The 16,603-nt window shown below is 38.7% G+C and overlaps 1 protein-coding gene across 6 annotated transcripts in view; it reads left to right on the top strand.

Moving 5' to 3' along the window:
- CSTPP1 (centriolar satellite-associated tubulin polyglutamylase complex regulator 1) overlaps positions 1–16,603 on the top strand; it is a 167,191-nt gene that overhangs the window by 111,535 nt on the left and 39,053 nt on the right. For all 6 annotated transcript variants that reach the window (XM_088145691.1, XM_088145696.1, XM_088145695.1 and 3 more), the window contains one exon: positions 12,311–12,395. In XM_088145691.1, the coding sequence (XP_088001817.1) occupies positions 12,311–12,395 (85 nt within the window). The remainder of the gene's footprint in view (positions 1–12,310; positions 12,396–16,603) is intronic.

Raw genomic sequence — 16,603 nt, 5'->3', positions numbered from 1 at the left:
TGCGTAATCTTTTGGTTTTATTTTAAATGGATGTTGATTCAAGATTTATCGTTGGTCTGGGAGATTTTAATTTCCTTGACTGTGTAGGAAAATATTGTTCTATCTAGTATAAGACCTCCTAATTTCATATCAGCCCAGGGGTGCTGTTCCAAACTAGTGGTCTCCATTCTCAAGGACTATAGGAAGCTTCATGATACAACTACTGCACATAATGATTATTAAGCTCTTGCCCTAAGTGTCCTTGAGCAACAATAGTTATCTTTTTGCCAAACCATAGTGGTCAGATTTGCTTCAGATGTCAGGTTTTTATCCATGGGATATGCTGCAAATGCTCCTATGAATATATAGTCTTGTAATCAGGTCAGACATTTCTACCATACTTTCCATCCTCTTTAAAAATATTTTTTCTTTCTTTCTTTACTTTGTTGTTAATACTGGTCAGAAACTGTTAGCTCCTTGAAGGAGTTTTCTGGTTACTCTGTTTGTCAGCCTTCTTCCTCATCCATCTCTCAAATTCTTTAAACAGCTTGGACATGAAGGATGAGGTAAAAGGACAAATACAAATGTATAATGAAGAAAGTTCTTATTCTTATGCACTTGTCTGTCTTCTAGTCTTTCAAAGCACAAGGAATATATAAACAAGATAATTTCTATCTCTAACCAGTTAGAAAAAGACTTGACAAGGGAACAAAAGGAACCGCTCATTTCATCTGTTACTTGCTTACATGTTTCTTTTCCTTTCAGTTATTATATATGATGCAGAATTAAAAGGAAAGAGAGAGTGGACTGACTTGCTAAGAAATCTTTTAGATGGAGAGATTGACTGATTGCAGTCCTGTCCAGAGTGGTGGACCATTAAAAGTAATTGCCACGCTCAAACACCAAAGTGATGGACGAAAATCCCACTGTCATCAGGACATCTTACAGAGCGACAGATACTGAATTTCCTTTCTCAGAAATCTTGTCATATCCGTAATGATTGCTACTCTCTTAAGTGGAAGAGTTGATGCATGATTGGACAGCTTGGATTGCCAAATCAAAATATAAAAAGAAACCTCAGATGCCTTAAAATTAACCCTTCTCTCAATATTAGCTATTTTCCAAAGTCTAAAATCAACCTTCTTTGACTATATTTTGTTACAATGTCTTGCTGCTTGTGATTCTTTCTTTCATTTGTATGCTTAGACAGATTTTAATTTCTTTAATTTAATTTCTGTACTTATTGAGACATAAAATTGCAAAGTTTTCTGGTATCGATGCAATCAAGTATCGACCAGTTTTCCGGTATCGACCTAGTTATGATGGATCAAGCTAAGATTCTATTTAATCTAATATTCTGTTTCCAACATTGACCAAGAAACTCCAAAGGAGTTTCCAATATCAGCTGTGAAAGAATATAAAAATATGTATGTTATATCTATAAGCCAATATATTTATTAAAAAAAACCCTAATATTTCCCTAAAAGGTGTAGTAACAATTGCTGTATGTAACAATTTAATCAGTTTTTCTGAAATGTATATACTAGTAGATTATTTAAATGCATTTATACTGGGGTTTTAAAGTTCTTAACGCATACAGAATAACTATGAGAAAATAACTCTTTTTGTAAAAAAAAAAAATGAGCAGAGCAATAATGATTTCACAGTACTTAACACTCAAGGAGAAGTTTGAGAAGAAATAAAATGAAGGAGAATTTCTCCAGTTTAGGCAACACTGCTGAGAAGTATGAATATGTATCATGCTGACAATGCCCCCATATCTACTACAGATGGGAAAAGCAAGCTGAGACACCCCAGGGAAGAATACCTCCATGATTATGTTGTTCCACAGACAACCCAGCAGATAAACAATATCACATTGCTCTTCACTGCATCTGTCTGTGTAAGAAACTCTGATTTCCCAATATGCCTATCCTAGCATCTTCTCAAAAATTCATGTTGTGGCCTCATGCAACCCTTATTGCTTTTACAGATTATTTTACCATTTGGTCATTTTTTGTCCTCAGAGTAAAACATTAAATGCATTTCATGTAAAACATTAAATTCATTAAACATTAAATACATTTTACAAACTGAGCTTGTCACCAAACCTGAACATACTTCTAGGATTGAGCTCCCAGAGTCTGGAAGAGATAGGGTCTGAAAGGTGTGGTTGTAAATGGGTCTGGGGCAGCCCAGATGCTGCAGTGACAAGTGCTGTTGCAGCCCCAAATAACATCAGCCAAGCTGTCCACATACCAGAGGATTTAAGATGGTGTATATGTGTGTAAGAGTGTGTGTATAAGTTTCCAGTTAAACTTTGCAGCGTTTTCTTGATGAGATTAAGTAACATGACATATCTGATAGAGGGCTCATGACATAGGGATATTTTCCTGATGGGATTAGGTACCATGCCATATTTGCCACATCATGCCACATCATGATCTGATGATGTCTGCATCATGTGGACTTTAATTGTTTACTTTGATGATGTCACTGATTAAAACTACTGATAAGCTCTCATTATCAGTTGATATACACTAGATTTGGCCAAGGTGGCTTCTGTGCAAAGCCGGACATGAAATCACATGTGAAGACTGGATGTTGTGAAGGAGGAAATAGATTGAGCACCTCACTTTTACTGTTTTTCTGCTTCACTTTCAAATTAACAAACATGCTTTGTTAAATGTATTTGCCTTTATCATGTAGTTACTTCTTGGGAGAAAGCATGCATCTTACAAACATTGAGGTTATGGTAGGTTCAGAGGCCAATATGAAAAAAGAAGCGTAATTTGGGCTCTGCACAGAAGACTGCAAATTAAACATGTTGGGTTTCTTCTGACCTTTTGTTCAAACAGCACTTCTGTGGTTGATTTGAATAATTTGTGCTTCATGATGGGAAAATAAATACTTTTTAAAATACTGTAAGGAAATCTCTGTTCTCCAACTTCACTCTACCAATTTGACTTCAAGCTTCTTGGAGTTCATGGGTGGCATTAAAGGCTTGAATGGTATTCTACCATTCTGACTGCCTATTATATGGGTCACATGTGTGGCCTTTTTAATATAATGTGTTTAAAAATGGTAATTTGTGGTACAGATGAATTACAAAAAAGTTATGTTTATTGTGACTAGTATCTTTTTGTGTCCCGCCATTGCCTTCCTTGTGGAATGGCTGTGAGGACTGTTGACTTGACTGTGGCCTGGCCTGTGGCCTGAGTATCCTAGAGACAGGAAGAACCAGTGCGGTCATGTAGCCAGTGACTTTTGTTTATTCTGAGCAGCCCTTGGCAGCTTAGATAGGTGAACAGACAATTGCTTTTTCAGAACTGGGCCTTCATTGTAGTTAACTGGAAAGCAGCAATCACAGCAAATGGCAGACATTGCCCAAAGATAGTAGCAATCGTGTATTGGGTGATTTATGGTAGTATTTCTTGATGACATGGCTGAATTTTGATAGCGTTCTCCAGAAACTGTGGTGAGGGCATGGGAATAAAAAGGATCCCAGTAGCCTCAGGGTTGGTATCTGCAGCTACCAACAGACAAAGTAGGAACCCGCATGAGATACTAACACAGCATTGGGTTGATTGAGTGTATGTCTAAGTGAAGGAAGAAGAGAGAAGGTAGAACAAAGGGTGTGGCCATTAGTAGTTCTTGTTTGTTTCTTAAACTAGACTTCTAATCTGACAAGATTTCTTGAGGTAAAAGAGAAAGCGTATAAATTTAGTCTCCATCCTCTTGAGGGTAATGGCAGTTGGCTGAAACTTTCATCTTGATAGATATGAATTTCCAGTATGATAAGAAGGGAAGATATAAAATGTCTACATTTTTTTTAATGTCTGGAACATAGTTAAATGAACGTTGAAGGGACTAACAAGCTTCCTTAAATTCTTAGATTCTAAAACCAGTCACCTAGATTTACTTCATGGAATTCCATCTCAGTCCTTCTACTATCCACAAGAATAATTTGTCATTTTGAGAGCTATTTGTCAATACTGTCATGCCCACTGGCTATAATTGGCATATGTGCTCTGATGTTAAATACTGCGATATAAAGAGGTGAAACTTTTATACTACCTTATACTATATAGAATCATAAGATGTAAGGCTTTGAGAACATCTAATCCAGTCCCCTGCCCATGGCAGAAATCCACAACAACATCTCCAAAAGATAGCCATTCAGGCTTTGTTTAAATACTTCCAGTGAAAGCAAGTTCACCACTTCCCAGGCAGTCTATTCCATTATTAAAAGTTCATACAATTACAAAGTTTTCCTGATATCCAACTGAAACCTAGTTTCTTGTAATTTAAAACCATTGTTATAGTGGTGCAAAAAAGTTTGGGAACCTTTTTGAATATTCAATATTTCTGCATAAATTGACCCAAAATATTATCTGTTCTCCACCCAAGTCCTAAAAGTAGATAAAAAGAACCAATTAAACAAACGAGTCAAAAAATTATACTTTATACTAGCAGAGTCTGGTAGCACTTTTTTCAAACCAGCAGATTTTATTGAAAGGCATAAGGTTTTGTGACTTATAGTTCACTTCACCAAATGGATGGAGTGATTAATCAATCTAAGATTTAAATTGGAATGAGGAGAAAAAAAGGCCCCCACCTCATCACAACTTAAATCCTACATCAGTTTAGCCATTCTATGCATTAGATGAAGTAAGCTATAGCTCACAAAAGCTTATGCTTTTAATAAAATTTGGTAGTTGGTTTGGGCGTGACTGATTCTTGATAACCCCATGCTAGCTTCTGCCAAGCAATGCATTCTTTTCTAAATATTTGCAAATCCTGCTTAATCATCTGTTTAGAAATTTTGCCCAATATAAATCTCAAGCTGACAGGTTTGTAATTTACCTGGGTGACTTTTTCCCCCTTTTTATGGAGAGGAACAATATTTGCCATTCTCCAGTCCTCTGGCATTATGTCTGGCCTCCATGATTTCTAAAAGATCCCAGATCTGAGTTTACATTCACAAGTTCCTTCAAGACTCTTGTACAGTATATCATTTGTCTGGCCCTGAGAATGAAACTTGTACATGGTAGAGGTTCTCCCTAACTTCTCTTTATTCTCCTTGGATTGCCACTCTCCCCTTTTGTCAGTTATTCTGCTTAAGCCATTTCCTATTTGGAAAGAAGACAGCAACAAAGTATGATCTCAAGAGCTGTGCCCTCTCCCCTGTGTTATGCTACTTATACGACCATCATCTTCTGGCAATGGGTGTGCATTGGAGTTGGGCAGCTAATACATTCAAATGAATGAATGAATGCGTTAGGCTGCAATAGAGGAGTTGTGACGGTGAATCCCCTTTGTGTAAGGATTTCCCTGAAAAATATTGAGATAGGCTGTTACAAATAAGACTCTACTTAGCCTCAGCAAATTTAGATGTCCTGCTCTTGGATGTGGGTATGTCTAAAAAATGCTATACATATGCACACACACCCCTACTCATGGAAAAAATAATAAAAGGGCAACAAAATTACACAAGATTTCAAGACTTCACTAACACAGCACCTTCAGTGTATCTCAGCTAGTTATATTTGCTTGCAAAATTCCATGCAGACAGGTTTTTATTTATTTGCTCATCTTGTTATGAAAGAGGGAGGATTTGGACTATAACTCACATTTTGATAGGCATTTGAAACCATTAGAAATGGGTCTCCTACCTTATGGTGATTTGGACTCTATCTCTGATAGTTAAAGTAGTCAGTCAGAAGTTTACTTAAAAGACTGTTTATGCTTTTCTAGTGGGATTGGACTTTTCATGACAAAAGTGCTTGCAGGTGTAACCACTTGATTATGAGTAAAGAACTGTTAGATTGGTTGAGAGCCAGTTTGGTGCAGAGGTTAAGCTGCTGGCCTAGAAACTTGGGGACTGTGAGTTCTAGGCTTCTGTTAGGTACGAAAGCTGGCCGGTTGACTTTGGGTCAGTCACTCATTCAGCCCAACCCACCTCACAGGGTTGTGGGAAAAATAGGAGGCAGGAGTATTAGATATGTTTGTTGCCTTGAGTTGACCAGATAGATAGATAGATAGATAGATAGATAGATAGATAGATAGATAGATAGATAGATAGATAGATAGATAGATATAAATAAATAAGGAAAGAAAGGCAGGATAACAATTTAATAATAATAAAGTAGATTAGTTTTAAAACCATATAGAGTGGTACCTCGGGATACGAACTTAATGTGTTCCGTGACTCTGGGCGTATCCCGAGTTGGTCGTAACCCAATGCAAATTTCTTCATAGGGTTCAATGTAAATCTGGTTAATCCGTTCTGCCGTCCGAAGTTGGTCGCACCCCGAAGCAAATTTTCCCATAAGGTTCAATGTAATTACCGTTAATCCGTTCTGGCGTCCACGGACCACGCGTCAGGGGCGGGAGAACGGCCGGGCGCGGCGCGAAAAAGGCTGGGCGCAGCGCGGTGCGGCGCAGCAGGAGAACGGCCGGGCGTGGTGCGGCCCGGCGGGAGAATGGCCGGGCGCGGCGCGGCAGGAGAACGGCCAGGCGCGGCGCGAGAATGGCCGGGCGCCGTGCGAGAATGGCCAGGTGCCGCGCGGCGTGGCGGGAGAATGGCCAGGAGAATGGCCGGGCGCGGCGTGGCACAGCGGGAGAACGGCTGGGCGTGGCGTGGTGCGGCGCGGCAGGAGAACGGCCGGGGACCACGTGTCAGGGGCAGAAAAATGGCCGCGGACCACATGTCAGGGCGGAAAAATGACCGTACCCCGAGGCGGAGTTCACACATCGAGGTAAATTTTTGCGGCCGGAGCTGGTCGTAACCCGAAAAGTTCATTAGTAGAGGCGTTCGTATCCCGAGGTACCACTGTGTATTGTTCCATATAGAGAAAGGCGGCGGGGGGGGAGGTCTCAGCAGGGATTTATAATACCAGTTCAAGGATGGACAACATATAACTCTCCAGATGTTGTTGGCTACAATTTCTATTATTTCTCATCATCTCCCATATTGACTGGGGCTGATGCAGGTTGGAGTTCAGCAATATCTGGAAGATGTATTGCTTAGATATTGTTTATCCATACTGGAATACATATTTTGTCAGATGACTAATATGAAGAAACTTTTGTTAAACTGAAACTGTAGAGTATCTCCCACAATTTTGCGTCATTGAAAAATGCTGGGGAACTGCTCATCACTGACCAAGCTTCATAAATGTTCCATCTATGTTACCAGTAAAGAAAACATTGGAAGCCTAATAAATCGTTATTTACAGTATATTCAACAGTCACCTTATGTATTTGGTATAGTATATGTGTGGATGAATTGTGATTTTACTATTTTATTATTACTGCATTATTTCCTTCAATTAAGCATTCATCTCCACAAAATGATCAGAATTACACAATAGGAATTATGGATTTACACAATCTATAACATTGGTGGCTTCTAGCTAGAAGTATGCATTCTCTTTCTGAAAGACAGGGAATAGCAGATATTACACTGAAGACTTAGTATTCAGTGTAAAACTCTGCCTCAAGTTAAGAATTCAACCTTGAGATCTGTCTATAGATAATAAAATGTACAAATTCATTTATCATCATTAAATATGGTGAAGTCATACTACTTACATCATTATAGATTTAGATGGATAGATTTTCAGACGTGGTCTGCAAATTTAAGGAAAACATCTGGCATATTTCTGTTTTGCAACTACTGAACCTTTTCATTTTTCCATATGGAACTTACTTGCTGTTCTATAAATTGCTGTATACTTTGTCCACGTTAAAAAAAAAGTGAATGAATAGTGATGTCTTTATCCTAGAGTGTTCACATAGTAAAATGTTTTACAAGTACAGTATGCTTTTCTTTGTTGTAAAGTGCAACAGAGTAAAACATCCTGCTATGGCTTGTCATTATTTCCATAGTGGCTCCTACTGAAATATAAAGCTAAGTGTGATTCATCACATTTCCCTGTTTTGTTTTGTTTTTATGCACAGAGAATGTCACTTGGCTTTACAAAATGTGCTGACTTATTAAATGTGCTTCAGTAAGGTAATCAGATGGAATTGAGGATTGTGTTTGATATATATATTGTAGAAACTCCACTTTAGAGTAGAACTGGGATGTAAAATCAGCCAGGATCCTAGTGGAAAGTGTAGGATTTCTATAGGCACACCAAAAGCATTATTATTCCTTAAACCACACTGCAAAAATTATACACTTATTGTATGTTTTTAATAAGAATACAGCCCAAACACAGTTTCTTCACCCTCTGTGGAAATGTACAGGCAGTGAGTCAATTCAGACACTCAATGGGCTGATAAGAAATGATCCAAAAGTGTAAGGAAAACATCTGGCCATCATTCTATTTTGTAACTACTGGACTTTTTCCCTTTTCCATCTGGAAATCACTTGCATTTCCGTAGATGACTTTGTGGCATGAGTATCTTTCCTTCCTGCTACCTGTTCCCTCTTATTACTCATGTTATAGAGTTCCTTCCTGTCCATCATATCACAACTGATATAGTGAGGATCTCCAAGTAAATGCCAGATGCATGCAGTTCTCTTCTCAGTTTAAGGAACATTATTGATGTGATACTATTTCTTTGCCATAAAAAAGGAAGTGCAGCCACATCCCCACCACATGTCTACTTGCTGGTTTACTTTTGCATACTCTACTCAAAGAACTTGCAATTTCTTATAGTAATAATGCAGCTTGCACACATTTTGTGCATATTTTCCACTTCTATAAAAAAGAACATGATGTTTGTACTCCCCAGGAGTCGATTGCTGTACATTTTCCTGACAATAAAAAGGATTGTACACTCTAGATTGAAAATAAAATCTGAAAACAGAAATACAAAAAAGATATTAATAGTAAAATAAAATACTTTGATAAAGAATCAGTTTCCAAAAATTAATGTTTAACACAGAATAATACCTAAATACATACAGCTGCCTTAAGGGGTATACTAGTGAAGAATCACACCTGTTTTTGTAATTTTTTTCTTCAGCCCATAGTTGTTTTTCCTTGATTCTTTTGAGATGGTGTCAGGTTTTGTGGCTCCTCGGTCTTGGTTTTTTTGTGCAGTCATTGGAACTCTAAATATGTTTCTTAAAACTCAGTGCAGAGGTTTGGAGCAAACTAGAGTAAAAAAACTCAGAGGAGCAGAGATGGGATAAAGAAGGAACAGCTACATCTGTACTTGGATCTATCTTCTGCCGCAAAAGAAAGGAGAAATAAAGGGGAGAAAGAATGCTATCAGCATCCCTAGAGCATTCTAGCTCTTATTCAAACACCTAGAGCATTTTTCTCCAACCAGGTGCCGTAGAGAAATATAGGATTTCAGTTCCTATAATCCTCAGCAAGCATGATTTTTCATCATTAGCAGAGGATTATGATAGCTGAATTCCAACATATCTGGAGGAGCACTAGTATGGGGAAAGCTGACTTAAAGTTCTGCCTACCTATGGATATGATTAAACATGTAGTAACAGCAGCTAGAAAATTATGAGAACTCAAATTGAGTCTAATTTGCTTAAACTTTGTAAAATATTAAATGTCTGTGATGATGCCTAACTGAAATATAGGCAAGGATTCCAGATCCTTTATGCACAGCAGCTTTCCAGGATCTCTTTTGCTAGTATGATCCTTTACCCACCCCTAAATGTCAAAGAATTTTCTGTAGCTTCATTGTGTGAGGCACAATGGACTGCAATCAGAAAGAGAAAGCGGTAGCTTTGTAAATGCATGGCAGTGCTTAGTTTGAGAACATGCAGGGGCCTCTTTTGATTCTAGCTGCATTAATTAAATATTGGAGCAGAAAAGGAGATGCTCAATAGAGGGGTAACAAGTAACTGAGCAAATGAGCTCTAACTATAGCCTTCTATTTAGTGCCCTTTAGCCTCACTCCCTGCCTGTTCTTGGCTCTAGTTTTACTACTGGCTTTTCTTCCATTCTTTACATTCTTTTGCATATAGAACTATGGCAAAATTATTGCTGTTCAGCCAGCCCTCTCTTTAACTTCAGTCCACAAGCTTTTGGACAGGGAACTTGCAATCATGCACAGCTTTTTGACATAAGTTTGTTTCCATTCTCTTTACATCCCATAAACGTTCCTGAGCTTTACCTCTTTTGGTTTCTCCCCCCAAGAACCACAGAGGCATTTCTTTGCCAATCTTTTCACAAAGCAGGTCTCTTAAGAAATGATTCATTTGGTTGGCTAGCTTGTATATTTTGGATCTTGTCTCTCTGCCTTCCTTTAATATGGTGACCAGTTTTGCACATACAATTCCAAGAAGCCATCCAGCTGCCTTACTGGATGCCAAAGTAATAATGTTTGTGGGTTTACTCACCATACTTCTTCATATATGTCCCTAGATCTTGTTTGCCTTTCCTAATGCTGCCAGATGTTGCTTGGATAGTTTTACAAGCATGTGGTAGTGAATGTTCCCATACCAGTGATTTCTTAACAGATTGAAGGTACTTTGTTTTAAAGGACCAAACTAGGTGTTACTTGAAAACATGTATAGATTACTATGATAGCTTTTTTTTAAACAGTGAACATTGTTTTCAGCAAGACAAGTTGGATCTGTGTGTACATGCTTATGTATGTGTACATACACATCTAGGTTTAACTCGAGTTGACACTGAACTTCTTGCCTGTCTGTTGCTGTCCAACTCCAGGAAAACAGGCATTTAAATATGAGTTTATGGAAAAGTGTTTCTGGGTTTGTGGGGTAACACTGAAGTGAGAAAACAGCATCAGCATTGTTCCTCCTCAAATCTTCAACTCCAATTGCCCTTCTCAAAGGGACTGTTGGTCTTTAGAAAAATTTGTGTGTTTTCTTCATGCAAAAGTCTCAAGACTTTTTTCCCCACCCCCAGTTACTTTTTGAGTGATATATTTTTCTTTTGAGCAAAACTCCTAATTATATCAGAGATTCTATTTATACCACAATTCTGTATGTTTCTTCAGAAGGTTTATTCCCAAAAAAGTATGTGCAGGATTAATTCCTTACTCACTTTCTGTGCTGAGTAACTGTTCAAAACAAACCTAAGTTTGCATCAGTGTCCTGCACATTTCTTTTTGCAGATGTTTCAATATTTTTGGGATGCTGTAGAGTGTTGTGATGGCAGGAGAAAAGGTATGACTAAAGAAGTAGCCTTTGGATTGTATGACTGAAGGCAGAAGAGGATAGCTGTGAAGGAAGTAAATATTACACCACAAAAAAATGGAGCTTTTTAAAAAGTTAAACATGATCCTGTGTACAAAAAAGTGTTTGAAACACTACGTGCATAGGGCTTGTTTCTTGCCAGTTCCTGACAATTATTTTTGCTGAAATGGTCATTCTGTTTATTGCTTTTGTTAAGTGTTCAAAGCACTCAAATACATTACCTCACTAAATCTGACAATTACTCTATCCTGTAGACTAATCTTATTTGTCCTGAATTACAATGAAAATAGGATTGAATGATTTTTCTACCCAACTAGTAATCTCTGAATCAGGAAGTTTAATCTCATAATGCCTAAGAATTTTCCCAATTCCTGAATGTTTCACATTCCATATAATGCACCCTATCTTTAGAGGCATTTTGACCTTCCCTACTAATATATGGGCCTTATATAAGACAAATGTTAAATACAATGAAATGTTAGCCAAGTGCTGCTAATATGAAGTACATGTAGGCCTTACTTACTGACTGCCTTGTGCAGCGACCGTTCAAAGTTATGATGGTTCTGAAAAAATAACTTTGCAACCAAGGCACACATTTATGACCTTCACAGCATCTCTCAATCATGTGATCTCCATAACAGTCAATACATGTTGCCCTGTGCTTGACCCTTTTTTTTCCTTTTTCCCCCTCTTGTAGAGATTGGAGAGGAAGGGATTGCAAGAGAATAAGCAGGCAATCAATGGGGAATACACATCGAAAGGAATGCACTAGCAGCCCTGACCACGCTCAGGGCTGGGAGCTGCAAGTGTGCTAGGCAAGCAGCTGGTGTATTCCCCATTGTGTGCCTGCTTACTCTCATGTAACCCCTTCCTCTCCAATGAATGTAAATACAAATGTTAATTCCCTTCTTGCTACTTATCCCAGGGCCACATGAGCATTTCAAAGGGCGGGGGAGTGGGAAAAAAGGAAAGATGAAGTAAAATCATAAGCACAGTCATAATCACATGATTTCCCACTTCGTGACTGTTTCGCTTAAAAACCAAGTTGCTGATCCCAATTGTGGTAACTAAACAAGGACTATTTGTATCCTAAGAATAAGTGAAGATTATAAGAAGTCCATGGTCCAGCCTGAATGGTGGGGAGACTATCCGCTTTACAATTAATGCTTTTCCTTTTTCTTGCAGACTTGCTAACTGCCAAGGAATATCACTGCTTACTGCAGCTGCTTTGCCCTGACTTTCCTGTGGAGCTTACTCAGAAAGCAGCAAGGTGAGTCTTCACCTATTCCAAGAGGGATTAGCGCTTTGATTATATTTTAATGCCAAGGATCAGTTCATATTCCAGTAGTAAAGGTAAAAGATAAAGATAAGTTGATAAAAGATAAAGTTGAACTTGACTCCTGCTGTCTACTTGGACACATCCATGTAACATTCTTGGCAATAATATTTTAATAATACTCAGCAATTCTAAATTGTGGGTATTACTGGAACAGATTTCTTTTCTGCACTAAACATAGAAATGAGGGCACATTTTTTTCTTAATTATAATTCATTCATAGTTGCCTAGCCATGTGAACAGAAACATCATGTTTACATTTGACTTTGCTGCTGTCTGTTGCCAATTAAACCTGGCCACTTTCCTTATTCAGGTTTAAAAAGGGAAATTAATACCATGGCTGCAACATCTGTATTTAGAAAGATGTTTCTTGCGGGATTTTTTGCTATATTTTTAGAATTGTAGCTCATATTTCCACCAAGTCCTGCAATTCATCAATACTTACTGATCTGTTGCTCCAGTAGTTAGAGCTGTATGATGAACAGGAAAGACATATAGTTCTTGGTTCATTTTCAGGCCAAAATCATCTAAAGAATATCCAGCTTAGGTGTAAACCCACATGGAAACCAGACTAGTATAGTTGCCTGAAAAGTAATTGGCATCTTCCTCTCTCTTTATGATTTGTTGATGAAGCCATCTCCACTAAAAGAATGCATTAAGACAGTCATAAAGCCGGGATTTGTGTGATTGCATGAAATTCTTGAAGCTTCTTGTTTAGTCCAAGGGCCAAATCTTCAAATGAACTAATGAATGGTTTTGGCCAGGGGCATCCTGAGATCCTTTCCTTTTTGGCTGATGTACTGTATTTGGAACAGAATCTGTATAAAAACTGGATATAAGCAATTTCTCCAACATGCTATCTGCAAACAAGACAGAGCAGTTAGTTGGTTTTATTTGTCAAAGAATTTTGTAGAAAATTATTTTTGATGAAATGAATGTGTAGGAGGGGATACACATTCTAGATCAGTTTTTGAGTTCTTTTATTTTAAGGAAACCTTTTCCTCATAGGCTTGTCTGATCTGACCTGGAACCCTTGTTCACCTAAGTGGATGTAGGATTATATTCAGGGGTATTGACCCCTTCCTCCCATGAACTAGCTGAGTGCCCAAAAACTTTGACTAGCACTCTGCTGCACCTAAACATTACAGGGCAGGTGTTACACATTACTGTATACAGGAGAGTGCTATCAAATGTGTGATCTGAAAATGAAGGGCATTTTATTTAGCCAAATGACTTCTCTGTTCAGATAATATTTGTTGCCACTCAGGACCTTTGCAGGGAGGGTGGTCTGCCCTAGGCACTCTCTGAATCCAGACAGATTCTGCCAGGTGCTTTGGGATTTCCCCGGAACTTGCAGAGAGTTTCATCAAGTGCCTGGTTTTGCTGAGGAGTCAGGGGATGACTACAAGGCTTGATGTGATTGTCCTGCAGCAGCAATTCTCAGTTTGCCAATCTCATGATGCTTCTTGGTTGGTTCTCGGAGATGAAGCAATAGAAGTAAAGCCTGCAGTGCTGATAGAAAAAAAACAGCACAACTGTGGGTAAGAGCTTGCCCATGAGCTTACACTGTGGAGATCAGGCCAGTGAAACATCATTAATTCTCTGATTGTGTTATTGGGTTGTAGTTCAGCAGTGCTATTCAAGATGACCTGCTCCTATTAGGGAGAGATAAGCAGGAAGAACTGCCAGTCTGCACAACAGTTTGCTGATAAAGACACTCAAATTCTCTCAAGTTGTTTCTATTCCTGGCCAGTGTCTGAAATTGTAACTGGGGCAAAATCTTGTTCAGTGATCTGAAATTCATTTCAGGCCATGAACTCTAATAAAGTAGGATGCTCTCTAGCCTGTAACTCAAATATATGCTCCTTTTGGCTCCTTTGACTGTGGGGGCGGGGTTGAGTGACTAGATCTGGGAAATGATCAATGATTTTCTAGGAGAGATGGTTAAACTAGGTGCCTTGAAGAAGATGATCTAGCAGACCTTCCTGAAGAGGTCTTCTCTAGATCTGGCTACATTAGATAACTCATTTTATCTCCAGCCTTCTATTTCTAGGAAAGGCTGTTGAGAACATGGTGAGGCTTCAGTTACAGAATGTCATAGAAAAAAGCAGATTATCTGACTGATTTCAATCAGGGTTCAGTCTTGTACATGGGACATAAATATCTTAGGTCAATTTGGTGGACGACCTTCATTAAGACCTGGATTGCACTCCTCCTGGTTGTACTTGACCTCTCAGCAGCGGCTGACCATGGTAACTTTCTGGACTGTCTGCAAAGATTGGGGAATTGGAAGCACAGTTCTACAATGATCCCTTTCACCTCAAGCTGACAGTGCCAGTTTGTGGCAGGGGAGGAGAGGTTAGCGCAATAGGAACTCCCTTGTGCAGAGATGACATTTTAAAAAGATAGCAACATGAACTTGACTGGGAAAATAGGAAGGCATGAGAAAGAAACTCAAGATTTGCCTGCTTTGACTCTCTCTGGTATAAGAAGAAGGAAAAGAGAAGTGCTACCAGGTTTTTAAGATTCTGTTACTATAACTTATGACAACAAAGTATTTCTTGTGGTGCTTGTTTCCTGACCTGGTCTACCTTGAATGACTGACAGGTCCTCTTTTCAACACCTATGAAACCACTAGCATAAGTTATCCATCAATTTGGGGTGAGGTATCAGTACGCTAGTGATACCCAGTTATACATCTCCATCTCGGGCCAGACTGGAGATTCTGTGGAAACCTTAATATAGTGCCTGGAGGCTATAAGAGACTGGGACAAAACAGGCTGAAGTTCAGTCCAGAGTTGATGTTTGTAGAAACCATCTGGCTTTCTGTCTGCTCTGGATTTAACTTTGGTTCAGGAGCCTCTCTGCTGAGAGAGCAGGTCTGTGACTTTAGGGTAATCCTGAACTCACAGCTATTGCTAGATTTGCAAATGGAAGCTGGGACTGGGAAGCCTTCACTCACCCTTGTCTGGTGCACAACTTGGAACCCTACCTGGAGCAGGAGGCTCTGGCAACAGTAATACATGCCTCAGCACCACCTGGCTAGACTACTACAATGTACTTTACATGGGATATCTTTGAAGACTACTCAGAAATCACAAGAGGTACAAAATGGAAGAGTCCTCATGTTAGCAGTTGAGAGCTGATGTAGCCAGCTTTGTTGTGAACACTTCTTTGGTTTTCAGTAGGTTTATGGGCTGGTTTTAACCAATATGGCTTGGCTCTTAGGTTCCTTCAGGATTGCTTCCTTTAGGTATAACTAGCCTATTCTATGTGCTTATCCTGGTGGGAGATGCTTTATGTTCTTTATGTGCATAAGATATTGGGACAGCAATAATTATTTATGTTATTTTACATTTTATTTTACTCTTTTAATGTTTCTGCTGTGACCATTGGCTTATGGAGTCATAACTGTGGATTTATGTTTTAACCACTTCATTGAGTGATTAATATTTGGCAGTATGAAGCATAATAAATAAAGCTCCAGCTACCTCTTAGGGAGTCTTTTAGTCTTTGCCACCTTTCTTATGGAGAACTCATCAATAAGTCTCCAGTGAACTACAAATTTCCCCAAATCAAGTTTGAAAACCACTGTTTTAAATGTTGGTAGAGACATAAGTCTACAGCAAGAGGGTGCACCTTTTGATTCTCACAAAATTATGGGTTTGGGGAAAATGACAAGTTTTCTGCAACATTTTAGCATCTTATTAACATGGATCTCTTTAAAAAAAAATACATATGCTGTTTATATCCATATGACTGGCTTAATCAAGAGTTATTTAGTAGATTCTTAAGAGCTGGCATGTAAAATGTTCTAACGGATCAGCTTACCTTAAAATGTGAGTCACTTATTTTTCAGCTTAGCTCTGCCAAGTGAGATTAATAGCAGTCTCCTTCAGAAGCTGGTTGTGAGAATTAATTAACCAAATATCACTGTTGACAAATGTAAACAGGTTCAAATACTTGAGAAGCATCTTCTCAAGTGATGGATCTTTGGATAAAGAAATTGACTCCAGGATCAGCAAGGCCAGCCAGGTACTGGGGCGGCTGCATACTAGAGTGCTCAATCAACACAATGTCCATATCTCCACAAAGCTGAAAGTCTACAGAGCTGTGGTTATCCCTTCTCTGCTATATGGATG

This window comes from Python bivittatus, unplaced genomic scaffold (genome assembly GCF_059951505.1).
Source record: "Python bivittatus isolate LINGU-HERP-01145 unplaced genomic scaffold, Pbiv_v1 ctg000480_np1212, whole genome shotgun sequence".
NCBI lineage: Eukaryota > Metazoa > Chordata > Lepidosauria > Squamata > Pythonidae > Python > Python bivittatus.
This window is presented reverse-complemented; position numbering and strand designations above follow the sequence as displayed.